Source organism: Tachypleus tridentatus, chromosome 4 (assembly GCF_004210375.1).
Source record: "Tachypleus tridentatus isolate NWPU-2018 chromosome 4, ASM421037v1, whole genome shotgun sequence".
NCBI lineage: Eukaryota > Metazoa > Arthropoda > Merostomata > Xiphosura > Limulidae > Tachypleus > Tachypleus tridentatus.
In genome coordinates, this window is record NC_134828.1 from 48,256,616 (window position 1) to 48,284,015 (window position 27,400).

At 35.5% G+C, this 27,400-nt stretch overlaps 1 protein-coding gene across 6 annotated transcripts in view; it reads left to right on the plus strand.

Moving 5' to 3' along the window:
* LOC143249079 (dynein intermediate chain 2, ciliary-like) overlaps positions 1-27,400 on the plus strand; it is a 100,069-nt gene that overhangs the window by 31,909 nt on the left and 40,760 nt on the right. For all 6 annotated transcript variants that reach the window (XR_013027507.1, XM_076498287.1, XM_076498289.1 and 3 more), the window contains 4 exons: positions 13,767-13,868; positions 14,242-14,331; positions 17,801-17,885; positions 18,773-18,934. Coding sequence is in view for 5 of the 6 variants with exons in the window: in XM_076498287.1 (XP_076354402.1) it covers positions 13,767-13,868; positions 14,242-14,331; positions 17,801-17,885; positions 18,773-18,934 (439 nt within the window). In the remaining variant the exon portion in view is untranslated. The remainder of the gene's footprint in view (positions 1-13,766; positions 13,869-14,241; positions 14,332-17,800; positions 17,886-18,772; positions 18,935-27,400) is intronic.

Consider the following 27,400-nt stretch of genomic DNA (forward strand, 5'->3'; position numbering starts at 1 on the left):
AATATTAGTTCTTATACTTATTTTCATGCAACTAGTCAGTCCTTTAATGCTATTGATCTATCAGTTTGCTCCCTTTCACTGTTCTTCCACTCTTCATGGAGGATTGACAATAACCCAGGAAGCAGTGATGACTTTCCTATAATTTTAAGAGAGACTGGCCATGGTTTATGCTGTCTGACCCGTGTGCCTTGGTGGAAGCTGGATCAAGCAAACTGGCCCTCTTTCACTGCCCTCACATAATTTGATTCTGCCATCATCTGTAAACCACCAATAGACGACCATGTAGCAGCAGTAACTGACTGTATTACAAAGGCAGCTGCTCAAAGTATTCCTAAAACTTCAATATGTTTTCCATGATATCATCGTCCATGGTGGAATCTTGTCTGCTACATGTTATGCAAGGCTCAAAAACAGGCCTAGGATACTTTTCATGCACATGTTCAGGAATCTTGGATTACGTTTACAACCAGCATATCTTTTACCACCAGTTCCAAAGTCATATGGGACAAGATTCTTACTCCTTGATGGTCAGGAAGTAGGTGATACCTGGAGCATCACCAATATTCTAGGTGAAAGCTTTTGCTAGGTATCTAGCACTTCTGCTTCTTCCACCATTTTCTTAGCCATCATGATTCGTGTAGAGCAATCACCTCTTTCCTTTCAAGCTGATTGTCTCTATTACTATAATTTTCCCTTTACAGTGGTGGAACTCAAACTGGTCTGGCAGTACATCAGTTGGACCTGATGGTGCTACACCATTTCTCTCTTACTTCTCTTGCCGTTCTTCTGATTATTTTTAACCAGATATGGCAGGAGAGTGTTTTTCCTGATGCTTGTCACCAGGCTATTGTCCTACTGTTATCTAAGCCTAGGAAGGATCCCAAGATTCCTTCAAATTACTGTCCAGTTGCTTTGATGAACTGTCTCTGTAAGACCTCAGACAGGATGGTTAATGCTTGTCTTGTATGGTTTCTTGAATCAAAAACACTCCTCTCGCCCACCCAGTGTGGGTTCCGACAACAACACTCCACCATGGACCACCTTATTCAACTTGAAACATCAACCAGAGAAGCCTTTCTCAAATGACAACATCTTGTATCAGTATTCTTTGACATTGAGAAGGCTTATGATAAAACATGGAGGTATATCATATTTTGAAACCTCTATATGTATGGGTTATGGGGTCATTAGCCCATTTTTTAAAAAAACTTTTTTAATGGACAGGAGATTCCAATTTTGTGTGGGTTCGACACTTTCCAGGTCTTTTCTACAGGAAGTTGGTGCCCTACAGAGCTGTGTTTTGAGTGTCATACTTTTCAGTATGAAGATTAATTCCATCACAGAACAACTTCTTCTTACTTTTGCAAATGAGCTCTATGTCGACGACTTTCACATCTCAGGTCAGTCATTGAACATGAGGTATATTGAACTGAAGCTAGAGACTGCCCTCAATCATTTACTGAAGTAGACCACAGTAAGAGGTTTTGACTTCTCTCTCTCTAAAACTGTTTGCATGGACTTTTGCCACCAATGAGCTATTCACCCTGATCCTGAACTTTCTATTGGTGAAGTTGGGCTACCTGTGGTCCATGAGACAAAGTTCTTGGAACTTCTCTTTAACTGTAAGTATACTTTTGTACCACATGTCAGGCAACTATGGGTCAAATGTACAAGAGCACTGAACATCCTCCATATCCTCTCTTCCACCACTTGGGGAGTGGATCCATGTTCTGTGCTAAAGATATATCATGCCCTTATTCGATCAAAACTAAAAACAAAAGATTATGGATTACTGGTCTTCGGCTCTGTACCTAGGCTTTCCACACTTCTCCAGTTCAGAGCTTATAAGCAAAGTCTCATGAAACTCCTCTACACCTCTGCCATTTGCAACTGTCTTTACTGTATGCTTTGAAACTTTGTTCCTTATTAAAGCATCCCACTTGGGTTTGTGTTTTCCTTCCTTGGTGGGCCATGCTTTTTCAGAACAGATGATCTGTCATTGTTCATTTTGGCCTTCATATCCAGGAGCAGTGGGATGACTTGGGTCTGTTCTTGGATAACATTGCTGTATACAATTGTCTGCCCATCTTCCTGTGGCTTATTACAGTCTCCATATGTGACCTATCTTTAAATCAACAGAGAAAAGCAGACACTCCTGATTGGAAATACTGTTATTTGCTGAACATATTTCAAATCTTCCTTCCATTCCTATTTATGCAGTTGTGGTTCAGTGGTTGCAGACAAAATCCCCTCTACAGCTTCTATGTTCACTGCTGAACTGCATGCCATTTTTCTTGCCCTGGATTACATAGAAGCTAAGTAATACTTAAATTGCACTATTTATACTGACTTGCTTAGTTCTCTACTGGAATTGCTTCATGTTAGTTCTCACCCTGTTCTCTCCAATATTCAAAACCGACTGGCACATTTTTCTTTAACATCTACTTCTATCCAGTTTTTCTGGATACCAGTTCATGTTGGTATTCACAGGAACTAGCTCGCCAACACCACAACTAAATCTATCTACTCTGTCACTACCACTGCTGTGCCTGTTCCATACATGGGCTATGGTCCTGTATTTAAAGCTTGACTCCATTCTAGTTCGCAGTCAACATTGAGTGAGCAACGTGAAAACAAGCTTTTCCAAATGAAACCCCCTGTTGGACTTTGGCTGTCTTTGTTCCATAAGGATTGAAAAGAGGAAGTTGTTCAAACTAGACTACGCATTGATCACAGTTTTACAATTCATCATTTTCTTTTATCTGGGAGTGATACACCAATGTGTTGTCTGTGTAACACTCATGTAATAATAAGCCGCACTTGTTGTCATTGTGACTCTCAATGATGGCACCATTTTAAACATGTTCTGTTTCAAGGTTTATTCGTAACTTTAGACAATGTTATTAGTGATGGTGACACTGTCCACCTTGGAAATGTTTTTAGTTTTTTAAAGGCCATTAATCTTATTGATGCTATTTAAGTTTTTAGTTTACACATTAGACCTTTTTCAATGTGATTCCCTTTTATGAATCAAGGTACATCTAGTTCAATTTGTAATTAAAAAATGGCCGTAATGTTAAATAACTCGAAATCAGGATTGCAAAGGCCAATTTCAGGTGACTAACACTGCTGTTTGAACTACCTGTTAGTCATTCTAGTGAGTTATAATAATAAAAATTTTGCTACAAGTCTTTTAAAACTTGCATTACTTTACTTTCTGAAAATGGCCATAATGTCAAATTACTTGAAACCAGGATTGGAAAGACCAACTTTAGGTGACTAACAGTGGTTTTTGAACTTACCTGTCAGTCTTCCTGGCGAGTTATGATAATTACAGTTGTGCTACTGAAAGCCCTTTATAACTTGTATTACTTTATTTTTTCTCTTACTGCTGTAGACTGTAAAAATTGGACTTAATGCTATTTGTGTTTTTAACTCAAAAATTAAACTTTTTCTTGTTTAACCTTAATTTCCTTTTATGAATTTTAATAATTTTACTTTAATTTTAACTTTTTACTGGACATTTGGCACAGATAGCCTAGTTGCTTTGCACTGTAAAACACCAAACCAACAACCTTTTACCCTTTTTCCAGATTATTACTTTCATCTCTTTGTGCTTCCAAGAAAAGATTAGGGACTGGGATCTGGTATCAACTTTTCACCTCTCAACCAGTTCGGTATGAAGGTTTTCTTTCTCTCCAGTAGTTTTTTTCCACCACATCTGTGAATGACCAGGATTGACATTTCAAATAACTTTTTACATGTATGAGTCATCCCATCCTCCAGATATTTTCTTTGTTTTATCCATTAGCATTGAGTCTTCCAGTTCCATGCTCGTCTTTTTGGCATTATGCCTGCTCCTTATATCTTCAGTTGAATCATGGGGACATTTGCCCACTCTGTTCATGGATTGGGGTTGAGGGTCTATTATTGAATGTACTATTGACTTCTCCTCACCTCTTCATTCTTTTATTGAAGGATCCTCAACTGAGTTGTCTTGTCAAATCTTCTCAGTCTCTACTTACACCTATCCCAGTATTCGGCACATATGATTGTGCCAAACCAAGGTGGGCATGCTTTTGTCACCTTTTTTCTATAATTGGATCTCCATCTCTTCACAATTAATTCTCTGTCAGGCTGTAGCTCATCTCTGAACAATGGCATGACTTTGAGTGGATGGCATTTGTTCCACATGAACTTGAAGTTCTCACCATTTGATTTCCTCCTTTCTCTCATGGATTGGTTGATTGTAATCTACTCTTACAAAGTAACTGTCATTTTTTTAATTAGTCATCAAGGGGATGTTCATTGCAGGACCCCTTTCTTCCCCACATTGAACATTGAACATACATTTAGTCTGTTTCATGGCTTGTCACATATCAAGGTCACTGAATTTGATGGTGGATCACTTCTTTTGGCCAGATAGAACTCCATCTATCCTCAGATTTTTTATTGAATTTGCTCTTACTTCAACACTCCTCTCCTCTTCACACCAAACTTCCTCTTTTCTGATTCTCAATTCCACAGCCTTTATCCCTGTCAGTCAATGCTTTCAGCCAGGGGTGGTTCAACCCATTTATGTATGCCTATTCTCTTTGTCTTCTTTTTCTTTGATATGTGACACTCCTTATTAGGTACTGTTGGTAGCACATCTGGCAAGCACAACCTTGGTTTTTTCTACTTTGTCAATAGGCATAGAATCCCTCTTCCTCTGCCCCATTCCCATTCTTTCTTGCTTGAACCAAACACTTTCCCTTTCATCTACGAGTGTCATCCTTTCATCTTTTCTTGTGGGACTTGTATAGTCCATAGCCTATAAAGTTGGCTTTTGTCTTTGTAGTCTTTTATCTTATCCCACTCTTCTCATCCTTCAACTCTCCCCATCTGTCAATGGAAGTGACAGGTATTTCAATATTTGTCCATCTGACAGTCCCTTCTCCTAGGCTGTCCTACTGTAGCCCACCTTTCAGTCATTTTCACTCTTTGTTGGTTTCTACCATTGCTGGTTATTAGGCAGCTTTATCAACTATATATTGCCTTTCTCATTACTACTAAGTTTTTATATTCTTGTCCTTTACATTTTTCAAATCCTGTTCTCTTGTTTTGTGGAATTTTGACATCCTCTGTCCACTGTTCTTATCTTTGAGAACTGTAAGTACATTGCTTTCTCTTTTATAAGATCCTGCTAAGGGGCTGGTGCTGTCTTTCAAGGTATGCTTATTTCTCCAAAACTGCATTTGGCTAGTGGTAGCAGTAAACACTCAACACATCAAACTTTTCTCTATCAGTGCTCACTGTCAAAATAGGATGTACCATAAGATTTAAAAAGGTATCCACATGCTATCCAGACCATACTTTCCATGATTTGATCATGCCCTAACCACACTACCCTTCTTGGCTTTCACTTGCTAACTTTTAAATTTTCCAGTCACCCATTGCACTGCTTCCAGTAAAGGTCCTTTCTGGCAGACATACATTTTATTGGATCCAAGCACTTCTCTGGATGCCTCCAATGTGAATTCTCCCTCTCCTTCTTCAATTGAATCATGGGAGACCCTTGCAACTTATCGTTTATTAGTTCCTGGGGTAGCAGACCTTGTATGATTACTCGCTGATCATGTACAGCACAATATGGTTAGAAGTAGGGCAGTAGTGGCTCTGTGTAGTGAAGGCACCTTTCAAACAGCTAGCTTGCTCTCTTTCTGCAGCAGTTGAGTTAGGGTGAGACACACCATTATGGTTTGAGTATGCCCTAACTATGCTACACTACTTAGCTTGCTGATCACTTTTGTGTTAGTGTTAGGTTGGTTGTCATAACATTTCACCCATTCCTGCAACACTTCAGGTCCTTTTACATTTCTTTTTGGTAAAAAAATATATCTTGATCAAAATGAGATGTTCTCTCTCCCATGAAGTGTGACATCCAACTGAAAGGTCTCTGTGGGGACACAGCCATGGGAGACAGTATGGATTTCTAACCATTCTGTGTGTGAGTCAAGGCATTGTCTCAGCAAGTAACATATTCTGAATGTATTTCTGAAAGATGCTTACCTCTCACACAATTCCATCTGTCCTCCCCACTTCTGGTACACTTTCTTCTTGCCTTAACCAAAAATTAAGTTAATTTCAGTATAACTGCTTAGGGGAGCTATTGCTCTAAGAGGTTATGCTACCTTTTCTGTTGGATGGAGGGCTGTTGTTTCATGATGATAATTGACATCATACACTATTACAGTACATGTTAAATGCATTTTTAGGTTGAAATTAGCTCAAAGCTAGTGGCATGCAAATATCATCAGCAGATACATAAAAGAATCGAGCTATTCTGTGTGAATTAGATGAGTATCTATTGGAAATACATTTTCAGGTAAGGACAATTTTGAGGTTAGATATACATGTCTCTTTCCATTTTATTATAGTGTGAACTTTAACTCTTTCAGCATGGACTTGGCACCTGAGACCAATCTTGTAATCTGTTTGTACTTGTTATGGTTTTCATGTTATAACTTTTAAATTAGTAAGCATATTTTAATGAAATTTGGCAGGTTTGTTAAGTAGTGTTTTTCTTTTTGCATGTTGCCTATTCAACATGTAAAGTAATTTTGATTCTAAGATTAAAAACACTTTTATGCTTCAGAAAAGCTTTATACTTTACATGCAAAATATTTATAATGTCCAGATAATTATAGAATTATAATTTATCAAACTTAGTAACAAAGCTGTACTTAGGTCTAAAAATATATGAAATTTTAGCAGACTAAAAACATGACTTAACTCATTAAAATCTTGGTTTGAAAGAATGACCTGGCCTTCTAACACACTAAAATGTCTGAGAAAACTACTAGAAAGACATTTTAAGCTGTTGATTGGTTATTTGCATGTCATATAACGAGGTAAGTGTATATAAGATAAACCATATCTCAACAAAATGTAAAGATATAAGGTTCTCATATTATATTCTGGCTTGTCAATATTGGTAATTGGCATTTCTAATTATTTCAAAACTACAGACTTGATATTTGGACAATAATCTCATTTGAACCAGTGCTGCATTCAACATACCACGTGACACTTAAAATTGATGTTTAATTGTGTTCTTTTAATATTTGCTTTTAAATTAATAAATTGAATTGTGTGTAATAATAAACTTTGAATTATAATGTACAATGTAATACCAAACTTATTGACATAAATTCATGAAATTGTTTTTCAATAAAATTTTGAATGCAAGTTAAAAAGCGTGATGTCATGGAAAGGGTTAAACTGTTTATGGATCATACATAATCAGTTGCCATCTGTTTTATTATTTGGTTCTGTTATTAGAAATTTTCAAGTCTTTCTCGTTGTTTTAATTGAGTGTCAGTGCATCATAATATCTTTTTGCGTGCCTGTCAGACTGTAAATATGCATTAAAAATGTAGTTTGAGTTAGTTAGGTAGATAGATAGATCTAGTCTGAGTTATTGTGAGTTTAGCCATAAAGAACACATAGTGGTAATCTTTCTTTTAAGTGAAATCATAACACTCTGTATTATAATTACAGAGTAGAGAAGAATAATTTGGCTTGTGAATTGTGTTTTGAAGTAATTGAATCAGTCTGTGTGAATGTTGATGGGAAAAAGAGAAAGTTCTTTATATTTCTGGATAAAACTGTGAAAATCAACAGTTATAGTGGTGATTTTAAAGTGATTAATCACAGACTGTATTGTAATAACAGAGAAGGAAGAAAATTCTTCATTCCAAATTATGTGCTGAAGCAACTGAAAAAGCATGTTTGGACTTTGACTAAAAAGAAAATTATTTAAAATGCTGGTTATAACTATGATAACCAACAGTGTAAGTTTGTCTTTATGTTAGACTTGTTTTAATATATTATTTTAAAATGAATGGACTATGTGGTGTTTGTTTATTGTTGAAATTTATAGTCAACAAACAACAGACACCTAATGTAGAGAATCTGGCCCATACATATATAAAAACTTGACAATTAACTTTCACACACTATGGGTAACCTGGTAGCTATGAAAAGACAAAAGGTGTTCTATAGGAGAGTGACAAAGAACAGTAGATAGCTAAATCAAAAGAACATTCTGGACTTGTATCTCAAGTTGAAATTTCACATGTTAGCAGAAATAACAAGTTGTGGAACTTTTGTTTATTAATACAATAAGGTTTAAAACACATAATATGCATATGTACACAATAGAACACCTTTATTTCATGTATTAAAAGTCCACAGATAAATTGATAATTAAAATTTAAAAAAATCCTTTTGTGATGAGACATGATAAAGAAATAAGAGTTCAAATTTATACAGTATTTACAAAAACATTTTAGCTTTAGAGGAGTTTTACTTATTTGCATATACCATGCATCTAGTAATTTTTCACTTTGAGATTTATGTTATCAGTTACAACATATTCTGTATGGTTTAATTAGTAATTATAGGAATATTGTAGTGTTGGTCTATGAAAGTAATCTCTAATATGTTACACAGAAAAGTACATATGATACATGAAGCAGTTATGAGCAATTTTTTCTGGTCTTCAATGCTAAACATATTTATAATATGCTATGACGAGGTTGACTTATTATCAAAATCTGAGTCGCCACTGGGTGAAGGATGATTCCTCACACTCACTTGTGTTATATTTCATTTTCATGTTTTTGAAAAATAGATTGACCCTGTGATGTGACAGTTGAATGTTTGAGTTGTACAAATAGACATGTAGTCTCATCATGGTTTGTAAGAAAATGAGTAAAAATAGTTCAATTTCTAAAGGGGCATAATAGTAGATGATTTTCCAGCCAAGAGTAATTTTTAGTATATCCAGTAAAACTGAATTAAATGTAGAGCTATATTAAGTAGGTCTGCTTGATAACAGGAAACTCTATCAATATATCAGGTATGGAGTATTAGTGAATCTTTCTCTAAATGAATAAATTCTGTATTAGATAAATAAAGTTAACACATAGTGGAAAGAAAAATGAACAGTCTTTATCATGATATTGGTATACAAATGCAGTGTGTGTACTTGTGAATATAATTACCTTGGATTATTGCTTTTATTGAATCTGCTTTCCATTTGAAACCATGTACAACACTGTCCAAATTCAACCTTTCTTAGACACAGGAAACCTTGCATTTACCCAGAGTTACATGTCACTCTTCATTTTTACTACATAATATATCGGGTTATAACCTGTAGGCATATCACCTGAACAATTGTTGAAGGACACTGTTGTCAGCCATTTTACACAGCATGTTATATTACTTAATGTTCTCCTAGGAATGCTAATAGGTTTTATATACTTTAAAAAACAATAAACAAACAGAGGTAACTTAAAACAAGATTGCCTTAATGTTTTTGTGTTTTTTTTTTACAATGTGTTTTTTGAAACCTGCACACACTGAGAATTAGCAATGAAATCAGAACAAATATTGCAAATACTACAAATAGTAATAACACATGGTATATTCATATCCCACATTATTATGAAAAGCTGTTATTTTAACTGGCTACTCAAAGACATTTGTCATCAGAGTCTATCAAATGCAGTAGTTTAATGGGAATGTGTCTGCCACTATAAAATACTCCAATGGCCAACTATTTGTGACAGTTAATTTGAGGTCAGACATATTTAGACATGTATGTAGGGTTAATAAAAATCAGATCATGTTTCAATTAACTTTACAAAAGAATGTGGAAAAGAAAAATAATTCTGTTGTTGAATATATTTAAAACAAATCTCTTATATTCTTTTAATTCTTACCCAGATAAATTTAGAATAGGTTATGTGCTAAGTAGTCACAGATGTTATTTTGTAATGCATGGGGATATTTCTATTGTACCTTGAATGTGAAGCTAGCTTACACAGTCACATAAAAAGGAAGACAATTCTAATTGTGTATGATTCAATTTTTGGATTGGTCACTAAAAAAAATAACAATATCAATTTTGGTACTTTCAGCTTTGAGTATAGCATTGATAAAAACTAAGATTTATAAAGACCAAAATCCTTCTTGCCAGGCAATTATCATCAACTTGATTCAACTGAACATCTTTGGGATGTTTTTAGAATGTCACCTGAGAGACAGAAAGAACAGACCTCAAGAGTATGATGACATTTACAGCTGCTTGCTCTTTACTGGTTTAGAGACAGCTGAATACCTTATGTTAAAACATGCTGTCCCTTGTTTTGCCATTTATCTTTGGGTCCTAAAAAGCATTTTTGTTTTTTATTTTATTCTTGTACATTGGTGAGAATACAATGGATTTTTTTTTATCACTGGTTACTCTAATCTTTCATTTTGCTGGTAAACAGTCAGCCATGTTTACTTTTTACTATTCAGTTCCTTTGAACCTTTATTATGGTGATTACATACCTGTGTGTTCTGTACAAGGAGTCTTGGAGTATTACCATATGGAAGATGAAAATCAGAGTAAAAAATCACTCTTCTCAGATGCATTCAGGAAAGCATTGCTTGACTGGTAGTTAGCGCAGAAGCTTATGGACTTTAAACCACTGGAAATATGTTATAAGATCTGATATGTTGGTTTTTAACCTTTGTTAGCACTGACAGTAAAATAAAACAATGATGAAAATTAGATGAAGTGGCATATGGATATAAGGAATATTTTTGTGTTCTAGAGGTAGTGGGTCCTTTGACCTTTTTAAAAGTCAGATATCTGACTTTTAATATCTGAAGATATGATAATGTACATGTTATAGTGCATCATTTACATCATAATGAACAATGGCTGTACATGATAGTAATCGAATAGTTCACATTAAAAGCACAACTTTGACTGTAGTTATTTTTGACAAGCATAATAAGTAGATCTCTTTGTAAATATGTCACAATCACTTTTGATAATCATTTGCTATTTCAGTGAAAATGGTCCAACTGAACATTTGGTAATGGTCCTAACAAAATAAACATCAGAATCCTTTGCAAATACCTGTATTCATGGTATTAGTCTAAATGCATAACATGAAAGGTGGTATCATAAAACAAGATGCGGTTTCAAACACATATTCATTTTATTCTTTTTTATTTACATTTTTTCAGATATACATGTTGTAATGTTTTACCTTTAAAATTTGGTATGTCTTTTACATAAAATTAATACTTAATATTATGGGCAATCAATTATTATGCTTTCACTTCAATTCACATAGATTAAACCATGTCTTAAAGTCCAACTGATTTTTAATTAAATTTTAGAAGTAATTACACAACTTAGATCATGTCTATTACACCATGTAACACATATTTTGTTCCTGGATAATATGTGTTATTTTTTAATTGCTTATGTTGTAAAAGTATTGAAAATGGCCATTATTCTCTTCCGACTTTGCTTTTGTGACCTGGATAATGAAAGTTAGAAATTTACCTATTTTTTATGTTAAAAGCAGGCATATTTGCACGTTTTCATTTACATAAGGTCTGAATAAAACAACATATAAGTCAAGATTTACATGTATTTACACTAAATTTATACAAAAATGAACAAAAATGTTTATAAGTGAGTAGTTTTTCGAGATTTGTGACTGTAATATATATCACTATCATGTACAAGTCCCCAAATATAGTCTTCCATCATGTTTTCTTTCTTAGCTCTTTGCTAGTAGTATTCAAAGTCCAGTATATCATGGTGGAAGCACTCACCTTGCTCCTCCGAGTATGCTTCCACATTTTCCTTGAATTTATCAAGATGAGCGTCAAGGATATGTCTTTTCAGGGACATCCTGCAGCCCATTTTGCTGTAGTTCTTCACTTGAGCCTTAACCAGTTCCACATAATATTTGGCCTTGTGATTGCCCAAGAAGTCCTGAACCACTGTGACAAAGCAGCCCCAATCTTTTTTTCTTTCCTACTGAGCTTCTTGGGGAATTCTGTGCACTCCAGGATCTTCTTTATTTGTGATCCAATGAAAACACCAGCTTTTTGACTTTTGCCTTAGACATCTTGGGAATTAGTCTCAAAGATACTTGAAGGCTGCAGACTCCTTATCAAGAGCTGTGACAATTTGTTTCATAAGACCCAATTTTATGTGCAGTGGTGGGAACACCTTCTGGAGGTCCACTAGTGGCTCACACTTTACATTGTGCCTCCCCACAGAGAACTCGGTGCATTGTGGCCAGTGCTTTCTGTTGTAGTGCACTGCAGTGTCCCTGCTGTCCCAAAGGCAAAGATAACAGGGAAACTTGGTAAAGCCTCCTTGGAGACCAATCAGGAGTGCCACCATTTTGAAGTCTCCAGTAACCTCCCAACCATACTCATCATACTTCAAGGCTTCTAGCAAGATCTTGATGCTGTTGTATTCCTCTTTGAGGTTCACCTAATGAGCCAGGGAAGGAGATGGATATTTATTCCCATTATGGAGCAGTACAGCTTTGAGGCTTTGACAACATTCTAGAAAGTTCTTGAAAATTCTTGTAAATTCAAGAAAATTCTCTATTAGCTACTCAGCACTGAATCTACCTGGAATGTTCTGGAAAATGGGTAAATTTGAAAATTTCATAATTCAGGTCACAAAAGGAAAGTTTGAAGAGAAAAATAGGTCTTTTCCATTTACTTTAGGCATAAGCAATTGGGATATAACACTTTCTGCCCAGGAACAAGAAAAAGTAAACATTTTGTTATATAGTGTTATCAGGTCTTCTACGTGACGCTTTTAATACCATAATATCTATGTACTGATAGAATTATATGGTTTATTTATTTTCAAGGTAGATCTTCTAAAACCCTTCTTTGTATTCACAGGTTTCTTAAAGAGTTTATGTTTACTAGCTTGAAAAAAGTGTAAGTTTTTATGTTGATAAAGTTAAAACAAAATTTTTATTGCCATTTACACTGTTTCCCACTGGGAAAGTGGTAAGTCTAGAGATTTACAATACTAAAATCAGGAGTTTGATTCCCTTCAGTGGCTACAGCAGATGGCCCAAAGTATCTTTGCTACAAGAAAAACTCACAACATGCACCGTTTGCATCAACTTGTCATATGATATATGACTAGAGTTGAACAAGTAGTGGAACTTGTTAATCAATTAACTGTCAAGCATGCCATTTGGTTACATTCAAGTAAAAGAAAAAATTGCTACATACTGGGTTTTGATAGTTGCGGTTGAAAGCACAGCATCTTGTCTGGCTTTGTGCTTAAAAACACAGAAACATAATTACCATATTTTAAATTGTGAGGTAGTTTTAATAATTGAAAATAATAATAATAATCAGAAACTTTATTCTTGTTTATTTTTGTGAGTTGTGAACACCAATCGATTAAAATAAACAACTTTGAATCAGTGAAAGATTATAGTGAGAAATCATAATGATGTTATTTTGACTGCTGGAAAGTTGGAACTATCAAAAATAATAATAATCATAAATTAATTTATTTCTCTTATTCTGTTGTCTGGGAAAGATCTTGAAGTATTGAGTAATTGGTGGGCTGTTGTTACAGCACAGTTTATATTTTGATACTTGTTTGGCATTTGAATTTCTGAAGTCTTAAGTGCTCATTGATTCATCATTATGTCTTCTGACTGTTGATCCTACTTATTATTGTTTACAATCCAAGTATTAACACTTATGCCTGACCACAAGTAATTTTCGTGGTTCATTCAATCTTTGAATGGAAAGAAGTTTTTCTTTAGTCTGCCCTGGGGTTTAAAAACACAATGTAGTTTATTTAGCAGGTAGTTTTGTTAATCAGTTTTGAGATAGTTGATTTTAACAAATAATTGCCTTTGCTGTAACAGGAGAGAGGCTTCCAGACTCAACCACCTCCACAAATAACATTCTCTGCCAGTGTTACTCAGTGGGACATTTATGATTCATACCAAACTGACTTTGTAAAACAGGTACAAAACTTTTTACCTGAGCAGCTAATAATATTCTTATTAAAAGCCAAAATGTGAGAAATTCACATCCTGATGTTGTAGTATTTAAAAAAATGTAAATGTTTAAATTGTAAAATTCTGATAACTTTTTAAAGATTAACTTATTGTTTTTAAAAAACTTTCTTATCATTATCTGTTCCAAAAAAAAAAGAACATGTAAGAATTTTATATTCATTAAAGCAGTTTGAGCAATCTTTATTATTCCTAAAATCTGAAACGCTATTACTGATTGTATACCATATATTTCTTTAAAAAATAATTGGTGTTTTTAACATTTTCTCAGACTATTTCTCAACACTGTATGGCACTGAATAATATAATAATGCTATTATAGGAAAAAGCCAAAGAAAAAAAATCTGGAACACCAGTTAGTAAAAAGGATGAAGAGAAAGTAAAGAAAGAATCACTAAATATTGATATTCAGGTTTGTAAATTTGATTGTATCATAGGACACACGTAAGGTTTTGTTTCCTAGTGAACAAATTGAAATAAAAAATGATAGATCATCCACTTTACTATTGACTGATGCACCTACAGCAGAATATTTTGTTCTTCTTCCTTTACCTGATATCAGGGACCACACTGAAAATTTCATTTGGCAATAGCATTTGGGGGGTCATACTATGGTATATAACATTTGGATTAATTTTTCCCCATATCGAGTGTGGCTTCTAATTCATTTTTGCACTTTTTACAAGTTTCCTACCTTTATTTGTGTTTAACATCTTTTCTTTGTTGCCCCCCAGTGGCTCAGCAGTATGTCTGTGGACTTACAATGCTAAAATCCGGGTTTCGATATCCGAGGTGGGCAGAGCACAGATAACCCATTGTGTAGCTTTGTGCTTAATTGAAAACAACAACAACTATTCTTTGTTAACTTTCTTTCATACATCTTTTGTCTGTGAAACTCCATTGAGTTGAAAGTGCAATTTGTCCACTTATGTAATTTCCTCTTCTCATTGACTAATTGTTTTGCACCCTGCTTCTGTCTCTCTATCCTGCCCACCTTCTTCCCCTCCATTACCTGTTTCTTCCAAGTGAGTCACTTCTGCACAGCATACTATTGTTCACTGCCAACTCACATGTTGCCATCAATACTGGTGATTGTCTCATGGGATTGGGTCTAGTATGGATCAGACTGATTCTTTTTTGTGGATATTTTGGAATTATTTACCACAGAACCATGAATTTTTTAGTTTTATCAGAAACAACCTCCCTTTGTTTTCTTTCTTTTTCTTTCCTGTCATCTTTTTCTCTTTCTAACCACTAAAGATCTTCTTTCCTTTCAGTGTCTTTTCTGCAGAGGTTTAGGATGTTCTCCTTACGGTTGCTACAAAACCAGTAGTTTCTACTCTTCCAGGTTTCTCCTCTCATTTTTGGAGATCCATAAGAAGACCAGGGCTTGGTGTCCTGTTATAGATCTTTCTAGTCTAAACTGCTCATCCATCTTCTTTCCATGGCACTATTCATTGTTCAAACCATTCTGCATTGTTTCCTTTTGACAGCTTCAATCTGGCCAACTCAACTTTTATTCTCAGTACTTCTCCCTTTTTATTTATTTCTGCCATTACCTCATCCTCTCTCTCCTTCCCTCTTTTATCAGTGTCATTAAGTGGTGCTTCATCTCTCTATCCCCACATGCCAGCTTCACCTGTAGCTATTGTCCGGTCCCTGATAGAGAGAGGTTCCAGACTTTCCACACAGGTAATATATTTTCTTTCCCACTCTGTTTATTTCTCTTCCATCCCAGTGTACCAACATTAGTGATGCTTTACTGTTGGTCTCTCTGTTGGGATTTAACATCTTCCTCACTTTCCATCCCTCATCTTTCTAAAGTTTGTATCTGACTTTTCAACAATAGTCTTTCTGTTTTGACCATTGCCAGTTATAGAGCTGCATTGGTCTCTACCTTTGTTTTTCCTATTTTTGCCACATTTTTCTCTTCCCTTCTGATTTGATCCTTTCATCTGCCTTGACCCACACCTTGACCAATAACACCCAGAGTCGAGATGTTTCACAAAACTTCTAATACGTTCTTCCTTGCAATTTCTTTCTTCATAAACATATTAGTTCCAGATTTTACACTTGAGGACAAGCCAAAAGTAAAGCATAAAGGGATTGCTGCACAACCCTACTATCTCCTTGTTTGTATTACTTGGGTGTGGTCTATTTTTCAAAATATGGTTTCATGGTCATCCATTGCACTATTTCTGGTGTTGCTTTCCTCTTGACACTCCAGTGCATTCCCTCCTTTCTTCAAGTGAAGTAAGGGAGTCCTTACTGCTTACCAGCTTCTATTTGCTAGGGTGGTGTACCATTAAGGCATTCTCCTGGGTGTATTTAATTCCACTCAGTGATAGCAGGGAGGTGGCATTCTGCTGCTGTAGATGCTATAACTATTCTCCTACCATGGGTCTGATGTACTATTCTAGTTGCTGTTTGGTGTAGACCAGATTTTTAAATTACATTCATATATTATACATTTCATCCCTCTTACTAAAAACCCTTCTTTTTACTGTCAGGTGAATGTCACTTATTGGGCAATTCATGTTGACTGGAGCCAGACCAGTTGACGTAAGTCCTCACATGTAAGTGGACTGGGACCCTCCTCGTAATGTGGCTGGATGGTACATTCATAATGATGCATGGTTTTGGACTGGAGTTGATCCCTACATTGCATTTCTTCCTTTATCCAGATGACAGTCCTTAGAGGTTAGAGGTGTTAATTGTATTGGAGTGGAATTTCTTCTGCCTTTATGGTTCCTGGGTCTGAGATGACTTGTAGAAGACCCTTCTCCTATTGTGGGCCTATTAATCCCATCTTGTGACTACTGGTTTTGGACTGGATTTGACTTTCCACTTGTATTCTTATGCACTCTAGTCACATTACACAACATACACTTTTTCTTTTTGGATGTGGCTCTTCACTGCCCATTTTGTGACACATTCATTCATCAAGGTCGAAAAATACACCTGGTTCAGATGTGATGTGTTTCTTTTACATTAAGATGGCACACTCCTTGGGTACTTTTCAGATGCTTTTGAAAGGGGTCTTATCTAGGTAACTTTCACACTGGTTCCTCCACCTGTCCAGTGTGGTATTTTAGCTATTTTGTGAGTAGAAGTTAGTCATCATATTGAAGTTAGTATTTTCTTATGCTGAAAATATATTTTCTATAGACATTTGTCTATTACCTATAGAGGGCTGCACAATCAAGGAAAGCTATTTAGTGAATAGAGATAAGTATCTATTTAAAATCTATTTTTAGAGTAGGAAAAATAATAGTTTTTTTGTAAAAGTCCAAACTTGTGAACTTCACTTTGTTTGATTTTAGTGACATCTAGTAAAAAGAGATGAAGAAGTGATATTTATGGTAACTTCAAATTTGAAGAGAAATAATTATAAGCCACAGCATATCTTAAAAAGCATAAACGAGGTTGAAAATACCAAAAATAATGCCAACTCTTGTTGTTCTGTAGCTGTTTCTACTGAACTTATTTAGCTAAATATAAATAAAATACTCTTAACATTATTCTAGACTTTTTATAGAAATGTTTAACATTTGAGACCCAGTTTTATTTACCTTATAATTTATAGTTAAACTGTCATGGTTTTAATCTTAATTTATAAGTAGCTCTGTAATACCCTTCAGTGGTTTTTGACATTATACAAAAATGCTAATTTCTATGAGTATATGCTTGTCTATCTTGTAGATATAACTTTCAGTTTGTTGTTATAGTACATCAGGTGTATTGGGACATGATATAGTGTTAGTGATTTAGGAATACATATTAAATAAAATAATTGTTAACAGTAAAGATTAGTTGCATTTATAGTGTAAAACATGTATTATGATTTAGGTTCATATGTTCTTTTGCTCTTTAACTTTTAGGTAAATGAATTAAATAAAGTTGAAAGAGTCTCTAAAATTGTTAAAAGAATGGTCAGTCAGAATACGTATGATGAGATTACACAGGGTAAGTCTGTACTAATGTTATTTTTATAATTGTGGTAGTCTGTGAAAGTAATCATTCTTGTAATGCCAATGAACATACAGAAACAAAAAACAAAATAATAGAAATAGAGGGTTTGACCTTAATGGTTGGTATTTAACTACAAGATCCATTTGAGAAAAGAACACAAACATACTTTATTTACAACATAGTGTAGAAACTTGCACAATTTATTTTGCAGACCTCATCTAAACTCACAGAAATTGCACTTCATTTGAATTTTTCAGTAAATAAGAAACAATGATGTCACTCCTCACACTAATAACAATCATGGCTTATTCAGTCAACTTCAATACACATGAGTTGAGTGCACTAGCCACCCGAACATACTGGGCTACTCTTTTACCAACAAATAGTGATAATGACCACAACACTAAATGACTCTGTGGTTTAAAGGGCGAGCATGTTTTGAGTGGTGATGACTAGTTGCCTTCCCTCTAGTCTTATACTGCTAATTTAGGGATGGCTAACACGGATAGTGCTTGTGTAGCTTTGCTCAAGTCCACACAAACCAATACACATTCTTACATGTCTAAAACCTTTTGTTAAGGCTGTTCTGTAAACTGCACCCAAAGTTACCACATAAAGATATGTTGGGTTTGTAATTTGAAAATAAAGGTATTGTAAAATACATTCTATACAATATGTATTTCAGTTATAAGGTTAAAGCTGTGTAAGTAGCCAAGATATTAAATTAAGTGATTGTAACAAAAAAAGTCACAAGATACATGACATATTTCAATAAAAGTTTAAAATGTTCATATATGTACTGACATTGAATAAAATTAACTTACATTTATACATTTGTTTACAAAAATTTTCTATTTTTTTTTTCACCATGTGTATTTTAGACTTCAAGTATTGGGAGGATCCATCTGATGAGTTTAAAGATTTTGAAGGAATGCTACTGCCTTTATGGTATTTCTCAGTTGTTCAGACAAAAAAATTGTCTGTCACCTCTCTTTCCTGGAACCCTCGTTACCCAGACTTATTTGTTGTCGGTCATGGATCATGTATGTTTGTTTTCTTGTATTCTGAGGGAAAATTAGAATAAAAACAAAGAGAAATAAGATGTAAAGAATATATGCATATTCACACACACACATATATGCTTACATAATAACTATAATGTTTTTGTTGTGTACTTGTTGAAAATAGTTTCATGATATCAATCTTTTATTCTGGGGCAAACTATGTAAATCTAAGTAGAAAAAGTAAAATTTCATAGCATTGAATGGGTCAAAGGTTATTTTTGATTTTTTAATTTTAAAGCTGAGGAACATAACTTCCAATACTTACATGAGTGTAAAAGACTTGAAATTGTTCACAGAGTTGAGCCTTTATGAGTTTCATTTAAATACCTTCTGGTCATACTAGTGATATATAATTACACTGAGATTTAAAATATTTAGACCTGTATGAATATTCAAGTGCTCCTTCTAGGTTGATATACAGTATAGTATTATAGTATTGGAAGTAATTGTTAAAACATGGGAATCAAAAACTAAAAACTGAATCATCAGTTTGTCACTGGTACAGTACTTTATTAGGGAAAAATAAAAAAATGAATAAGCTGTACAATTCACTTGTATATTGTTTTTGCTTAAAGTAGAACACTATTTGCTTTTTTGTTAACAGTGCAGGAATTATAGTTATTCCAGGTGTCCTGTATTTCTCACCTTGGCTCAAGCAAGGTATTTAGTTTTCAACTGGGTTTCTCAGTTTCCATATTAGCTCATATACCTTATTAATATTCATATCAGGATCTTACATAGATCAAGCCATAGTTGCAAATATTATACTAGGGTATGTTTCCTTTCACATATTCTTTTATCAAATATGTTCTGACCATTCTTTGATAGATTGTTTAGGCAGAGTATTCATGATGAAATTTTGTAGAATGGACAGCAACTGCCTGTTGTGGAACAATTCGTCAGCAGTCAGGGTGTCATAAATTTTCTTTAGATCTCCAATATAATTTTCTGAGATGCTACTCATATGTATACATATTCTACTCTATTATATATACTTTATGTCAACTTTGTTAAGTTTTTTCTTTACCATTAAACAAATATCTTGAATTTGAAAAAAAACACTCCTATCAACTTGGCTCACACCATTGTTTCAACTCTAATGCCCTTTATAGCCTTTTTGTTTAACTGTCTTTCCTAATTAGCTGTTTTTAGCAGATAGATATTCGCAGATGCCCCTTCATGCCAATGTTTGTCTTACTGTTCCAGAGATAATTTTCACAACAGCTGGCAATATTGCAACTGAATTATTGTGTATCGTTTAAAGAGCATACTCTGAGTTACTTAATGTTGTAACAGAAAAGGTTTGGCTTTCAAACTTGACATTCTGATATCGTATGTTATCTCCACTCATATAAATAGCTGATCTCATTCAGTGATGCCCTCTATATGCAAAAAAAATGTTTTACACATGCCACTAGTTTTGAATCTCCCACATCTGGAATGAACTGATTCTTATGGAATTTCTTGCTTCCTTATAAACACTTTTTCTTTGTTTCTGCCAGTACAATTGTATTTTATTATTCAGTTTGCATTATAAATTCTGTATTACCACCTCAGAAGTTATTTGTTCTATTTGCACCTTTACACTGGCTTCAGGTTGTGGTACTCTGCAGGATAATTTTCAGCTTTACTTCATTGGGACATTAATCATACAAGGAGCTGATGGTTGTCGGGGCCCACACATTTTGACACGTGGTCTGCTACCTTTGGAAATAAATGATGGTATATTGTTATGGTTTGTGAATACTTTTTATAATATTACAGATAGCAATTTGAGGCTTATATGTTTTGCTAGCTTAGTTGATATTCATAGTTCATTTCAACTTAGAAATTAGGCTTAGTTGTATGTGCTATCCTATACCACTGTTATTTTAGGATTACCTGTAATAAATCTGACTAGGATATTAATAATTCATTTAAATATATTTTCTTCAATATATCATGTTTATACATAGGTTATTTTTCATACACACTTATTTTATTTTATAAATTCCTGTTTATTTCATTTTTGTTATGTTACTTAAGGTTAGGTTAAGATTTTTATGTGAGAGTTCTGTCTTCCATTGTTTGATTAGGCTTAACAGGTATCTGTTATTTTTTACTTACTTGTAGTTCTACTTGACGATAATTGCTACTTAAGTTCAGTATCTTGTCAGTTTAGGCTTAATATGTGTCTATTAATTTCATCACATTCATTATGTTTAATTTATACTTTATACATTTGTATGGAATGCTGTGAGCTGGTGTCTACCCTACCTGCTCCCAGTATTCTACCTGTAGAATCTGAACCCATTTCAAATGGCCCAAATTTTCAGTTTTTGCATTGGATTGCATTTCAGGCCTCTCATGTTTTTTTATCTAGACATGTTTCACAGTATATTCCCTTCTGACATTATTTCTTTATGATCTTTTCATATCTTTTGAGATTGGGTACTAACAAGCCTCACCATATGCATGCTTTAATTCTTTTTGCCTTAGCTCAACATCAAGCAGATTTTCTTTTTGGTTTTATGTTAATGGGATCACTGTTAGTACTTTCCATTTTCTCCCCTACCTAGGTTTTCAGTTTTGTTTTACTCAACTTATTCTCCTACAGATAAAGTTTACCTTCCACTTCCTTTCTTGGATGTTTCACCTATATTTAGGATACCTCTTCCTTCTTCTCTCCTTGTTGGAGGAGTTGCCATTTTCTATTCTTTCCCTCCACACATCCCCTCAGTGTGAATTCCTGTAGGTGGTGAGGGGACCTCTTAGGGAAGGTTCTGTTTTTTATTTTACCTCCTCTGGGATTTAAACATCCACCCACCCAGTTTCTGTGCATGGTGACCCAAGAATGGGAGGAGAGGATTATGGTGATTGAAGGTCCAACCCTAACACACAACTTTGGCTTTGAATTCCTGTAGATGGGCAGCCTTTGGATGGCTTCCCTTGGGTGAATCAGCTGGTCCACTTGTCAACCAAGTGTTCACAAAAACTTGGCATTGCTGCAGTGTTTTTGTTTGACATTATAATGCGCCCTTGTAGGGCTCCATCTTGGGTGGGGCCAGTGGGCACTGAAATTTCCCTTTTTTATTATGGATCCTCCAAATAAAAACTTAAATAGTGAAAAAAACAGTCCTCAGGTAATCGACCATGTCTTGAAGATTATGAGCAGCAATCTTCAACATCTGTAACACCTGTTGTACCTCATTTTCTTATCCTACATTCTCTTTCAGACAAATTTTTAGAGCAAATGTTTCCCTTTTTCATTCAGAAGGGGCTAGAGGGACTTGTTGGCTCATCAATCTGGTGACATATTGGTGGATACATCCACATCTCAACACAGTGAACTCCTCTTGCATTCAAAGTCAATGGGTATATACCTTTTGAGGTTATGCCTCATGCTACTTTGAATTCATCATGAGGAGTTATTGTTAAGAGGGATTTGAAGAACATTCTTGAGTCAAAGATTTTAGCTGGTTTCTCCTCGCAAAGTTAGAATTATGATGCCAACCAGTGCTCTAATTCTGACATCAAGGCAGGTTATCTTAATTGCAGAGTATGGCCATACATTCCAAACCCTCTCAGATGTTTCCAGTATCAGTGGATTGGTCACTCGAAGATGTCATGTCATGGTTCCTTGACATGTACTCATTGCGGTGGCAACGACCAAAATGCTTATGGATGTGAAACAGACCCTCATTGCATCAGTTGCAATTGCTGTCACCTCTCCTACTTTTGTTCTTGCACTAAATGGTTGGAAGAAAAAGAAGTGCAGCATTTGAAAATGATTCATAACATAATTTACTCTAAGGCTCAAAAGTTACTGTCCACCACTTCATTTCAGACGTATACTGCTGTACATCATTCCACTACTACTGTGGGAGTGCAAACGGATCTCTCTGTGCCTTAAAAAAATTCGTTCTCAAAACAAATGAAACGTCTTTTGACCTTCATGGTAAAAACGTTGATTAATCAACTTCAACACCTATCTCTCACATACATTCCAGCAAATCCCAAGATCCACTTCCTTTAGTTCTGGGTACAGGCATTTCCTTGAGTACATTTTCTTCTCCCACCCCAAGATGCAAAATGATCATTCGTTCATGTCCTCAGTTGTTGGAATTTTCTTCCAAAAGCAAAGATTTTTCCCATTTGACCCAGGACAGGATCCATGGAAGTCGACAGACCTTCAAAGAAAGAGAGTAAAGAAAAAAGATGTGGTTGTAAACAGAAGGGTTCTCCACTGAATTTGCCTACACATATATAAAAATGGCCACCTTGATACAATGGAACTGTCGAGGTTTACATTCTAATCTGGATGACATCAAAGCATTGATTGCTTTCTACCATCCTGTATGTCTTTCCATACAGGAAACATTTCTGAAACCTGCCAATACAGTCACCTTTCAGCAGTTTTCTTTGTACAGAAATGACAGGCTGTGTGATGGATGAGTGCATGGAGGGGTGGCACCATTGGTTGATTAGCATGTGCCCACCCTGTTGTTGCCACTCTTTCACTGCTCTTGCAGAACTTGATCCTGTCATTGTCTGTAAGCCATCAAAAGACGACTGTGTGGCAGCAGTAACTAACTGTATTATACAAGCAGCTGCTTAGTGTATTCCTAAAACCTCAACATGCTTTCCAAGATATCTTAGTCTGTGGTGGAATTCTCCCTGCCACATAGCATGGAAGGCTCAAAAACAGGCCTGAGATACTTTTCATAGGTATCCCACACTCTCAAACCGCATCTCTTTCTAGTAGGCTCGGTGGGTAAGACGTCAAAGCCAGAAGGAATCTTGGATTAAGTTCACAACCAGCATATCTTCTACCACCAGTTCCAAAGTTATATTGGACAAGAATCGAAAGGTCAGTGGGCAATATAATTCTGTCCCCCTGTTGATCTTGCCCTTTGATGGCCAGGAAGTAGCTGATGCCCGGAGCATTGCCTATATTCTAGGTGAAAGCTTTTGCCAGGTATCTAGCACTTCTGTTTCTTCCACCACCTTCTTAGCCATAAAGACTCGGGCAGAGAGATCACTTCTTTCCTTTCTAGCTGATTGTCTCCATGACTGTAATCCTCCTTTTACACTGGTGGAACTCAGACTGCTTCTCTTGCAGTTCTTCTTTTCAGTATGAAGATTAATGCCATCACTGAACAACTTCTTCTTACTGTTGCAAACAAGCTCTATATCAACAACTTTCACATCTCAGGTCAGACGTTGTAAATGAGGTATATTGAGCAGCAGCTAGAGACTGCCCTCAATCATTTACTGAAGTGGACCACAGCAAGAGGTTTTGACTTCTCTCTCTCTAAAACTGTTTGCATGCACTTCTGCCTCCAATGGGGTATTCACCCTGATCCTGAATTCAGTATTGGTGAAGTTGTACTGCCTGTGGTCCCTGAGACAAAGTTTTTGGGGCTTATCTTTGAAGGTAAGCTGACCTTTATACCACAAATCAAGCAATTACGGGTCAATTGTACATGAGCACTGAATATCCTCCATGTCTTCTCTTCCACCACATGGGGAGCAGATCGATCCTCTATGCTAATGATATATTGTGCTCTTATTTGATCGAAACTCAACTATGGGTCACTGGTCTGTGGCTCTGTGAGGACCTCGGCCTTAAAGATGCTGGACCCCATTCATCATCAAGGACTTTGGCTCTGCACTGGGGCTTTCCACCCTTCCCTAATTCAGAGCTTATACATAGAGTCTCATGAACCTTCTTTGCACCTCTGCTTCGAGACTTTGTTCCTTACCAAAGCATCCTACCTCGGGTTGTGTTTTCCTTTCTCAGTGGTCCATACTTTTTCAGAACAGACGATCTCCCATTTCTCCTTTTGGCCTTCATATCCAGGCACAATTGGATGAATTGGATTTGTCCTTGGATAACACTGCTGTATCCACTGGTCAGACCATCCCACCATGGCTTCTTACAGTCCCCAAATGTGACTTATCTTTAAGTCATCTGAGAAAAGCAGACACTTTTGATTGGAAATACTGTCTGTTATTTGCTGAACATCTTTCGAACTATCCTACCATTTCTATTTATACAGATGGTTCGAAATCTGGTGACTGTGTGGACTCTGCCATGGTTTGTTGTGGCTCACTTGTTGCACACAGAATCCCCTCTACAATGTCTGTGTTCACTGCTGAACTGTATGCCATTTTCCTTCCCCTGGATCACATAGAAGCTAAGCAGTACTCAAACTGCACTATTTATACTTTCTCACTTATTTCTCTACTGGCCTTGGAATTGCTTCACATTAGTTCACACCTTGTTCTCACCAATATTCAAAACTGACTGGCCCATTTTTTTTAACATCTACTTCTATCCAGTTTTTATGGATACCATGCCACATTGGTATTTGTGGGAATGAGCTTGCCAACACCCACAGCTAAATCTATCTGCTCTGCCAATATCACATCTGTATCTGTTCCATGTATGGACTGTGGTACTGTATTCAAGGTTCAGCTCCATGCCAGTTGGCAGTTGACTTAGAGTGAGCAATGTGAAAACAAGCTTTTCCAAATAAAACCTTGTGCCACCCGCTAGTACAACGGTAAGTCTGCGGATTTGCAATGCTAAAATCAGGGGTTCGATTCCCCTCGGTGGGCTCAGCAGATAGCCCAATGTGGCTTTGCTATAAGAAAAACACACAAACACACACAAAACCGTGTATTGGACTTTGGCTGTCTGCTTCCATAAGGATTGGAAAGAGGGGTTGTTCTAACTAGACTACGCATTGATCATAGCTTTTTAACTCACTGTTTTCTTTTATCTGGGACTGATGCACCAATGTGTTTGTCTGTTTAACACTCAGGTCACAATGAACCACATTTTACTGTCTTGACTCTGAATGATGGCGCCATTTTTTACATATTCTGTCCCAAGATTTATGCATAACGTTAGACAATGTTATTGATGATGATGACACTGTCCACCTTGGAAATGTTTTTAGTTTTTTAAAGGCTATTAATCTTTTTAATGTTATTTAAGTATTTTAATTTATACATTAGACCTTTTTTAATGTGATTCCCTTTTATGAATCAAAGTTGATCTAGTTTGATTTGAAATTAGAAAGTGACCGTAACATCAAATAACTCAACCTGGATTGGAGGGGCCAATTTCAGGTGACTAACACTGCTGTTTGAAATACCCTGACGAGTTATGATAATTGTGATTATGCTTCAGAAAGTCCTTTACAACTTGCATTACTATAGTTTTTCTCTTACTGCTATAGACAAGATGTAAACATTGGTTTTTAAATTATTTATATATTTTTTTAACTTTGGTTTGTTTTACTTTAATTTCCTTTTATGAATTTTACTAAATTTACTTTAATTTTAACTTTTTACCAGATATTTGTCAAAGATAGCCTAGCTGCTTTGTGCCATAAAACACCAAACCAACCAACCCTCCACACATAGTTTCTTTCCTTTTGGGAAATTTTTGAGTGGAACACTGCTCTTTGTTTCCCTTCTACTACCAGTAGGGACTTACAGTGAGATCTATTTCTCTACTGTTCCATTTCTGGGGCATCTCTTGTGCTTTCAGTGTCATGTTGGGTATTTGTCATGATATATTCAATATATAGTTTTTTTTTATTTCAAGATCTTGTCATCTTTATTCTTTTTCCATGTCAAGCAATGTTTTGTTCTTTACCTATCCTACTAATGAATTGCAATGTACAGTCCATCATGTCTTTCCCACTGTGCACTTAGGGGCACATCCTTTAATCTTATCCACTTTTATGTTTTTTTGGGATTGAGTTTCATAACTTTAATATATAATATATGGTTTGGATCATGATTCTTCCATAGTTCCTTCCCTTTTATGCACATTCCTTCAATTTTTTGCCCATGTGTTTGATATCTTTCCCAAATGGATGAAGAGTATGCCTGTTTCAGAAGTGATTCAGTCTCCCACATATGATCAGAAGATTTCTTTGGGAGTGTACTTTGAATGCTTTCCAAGAATGCCTATTTCTCTCACACCAGTCCTCCCATCTGATTCGTGTGGAATCTAGCTATTTATGTGAGAAAAGGTAATGTACAGCATCAGAAATTATAATTTTTTTATACTGAAAATATACTTCTGATAGGCACTTACCTCCTCTCACACTTTCCACCCTTCATCCCTGCTGAAAACTAGTACTTCCATTTTCATCCAAAACTGGAAGTGATAGTTTGGGAGAATTGAATATAGGAAGTCACATGCATCATGTTGGAATGAGTCAATTCCAGATGTGGAAGATTCAAGGCTTGTGGTAGGCAAAATAAATTTTTTTCCTTATAGAGGACAGCACCAAATGAGAATAGCTATTTATGTGAAAGGAAGTAAGTACCTGTCAGAAATACATTTTCAACATAGGAAAATTATATAATTTCTATTACTAACAGTACTAATGCATTTCAAATGCCATATAGTTTTCACACAGCTTCCACTGTAATATGAAA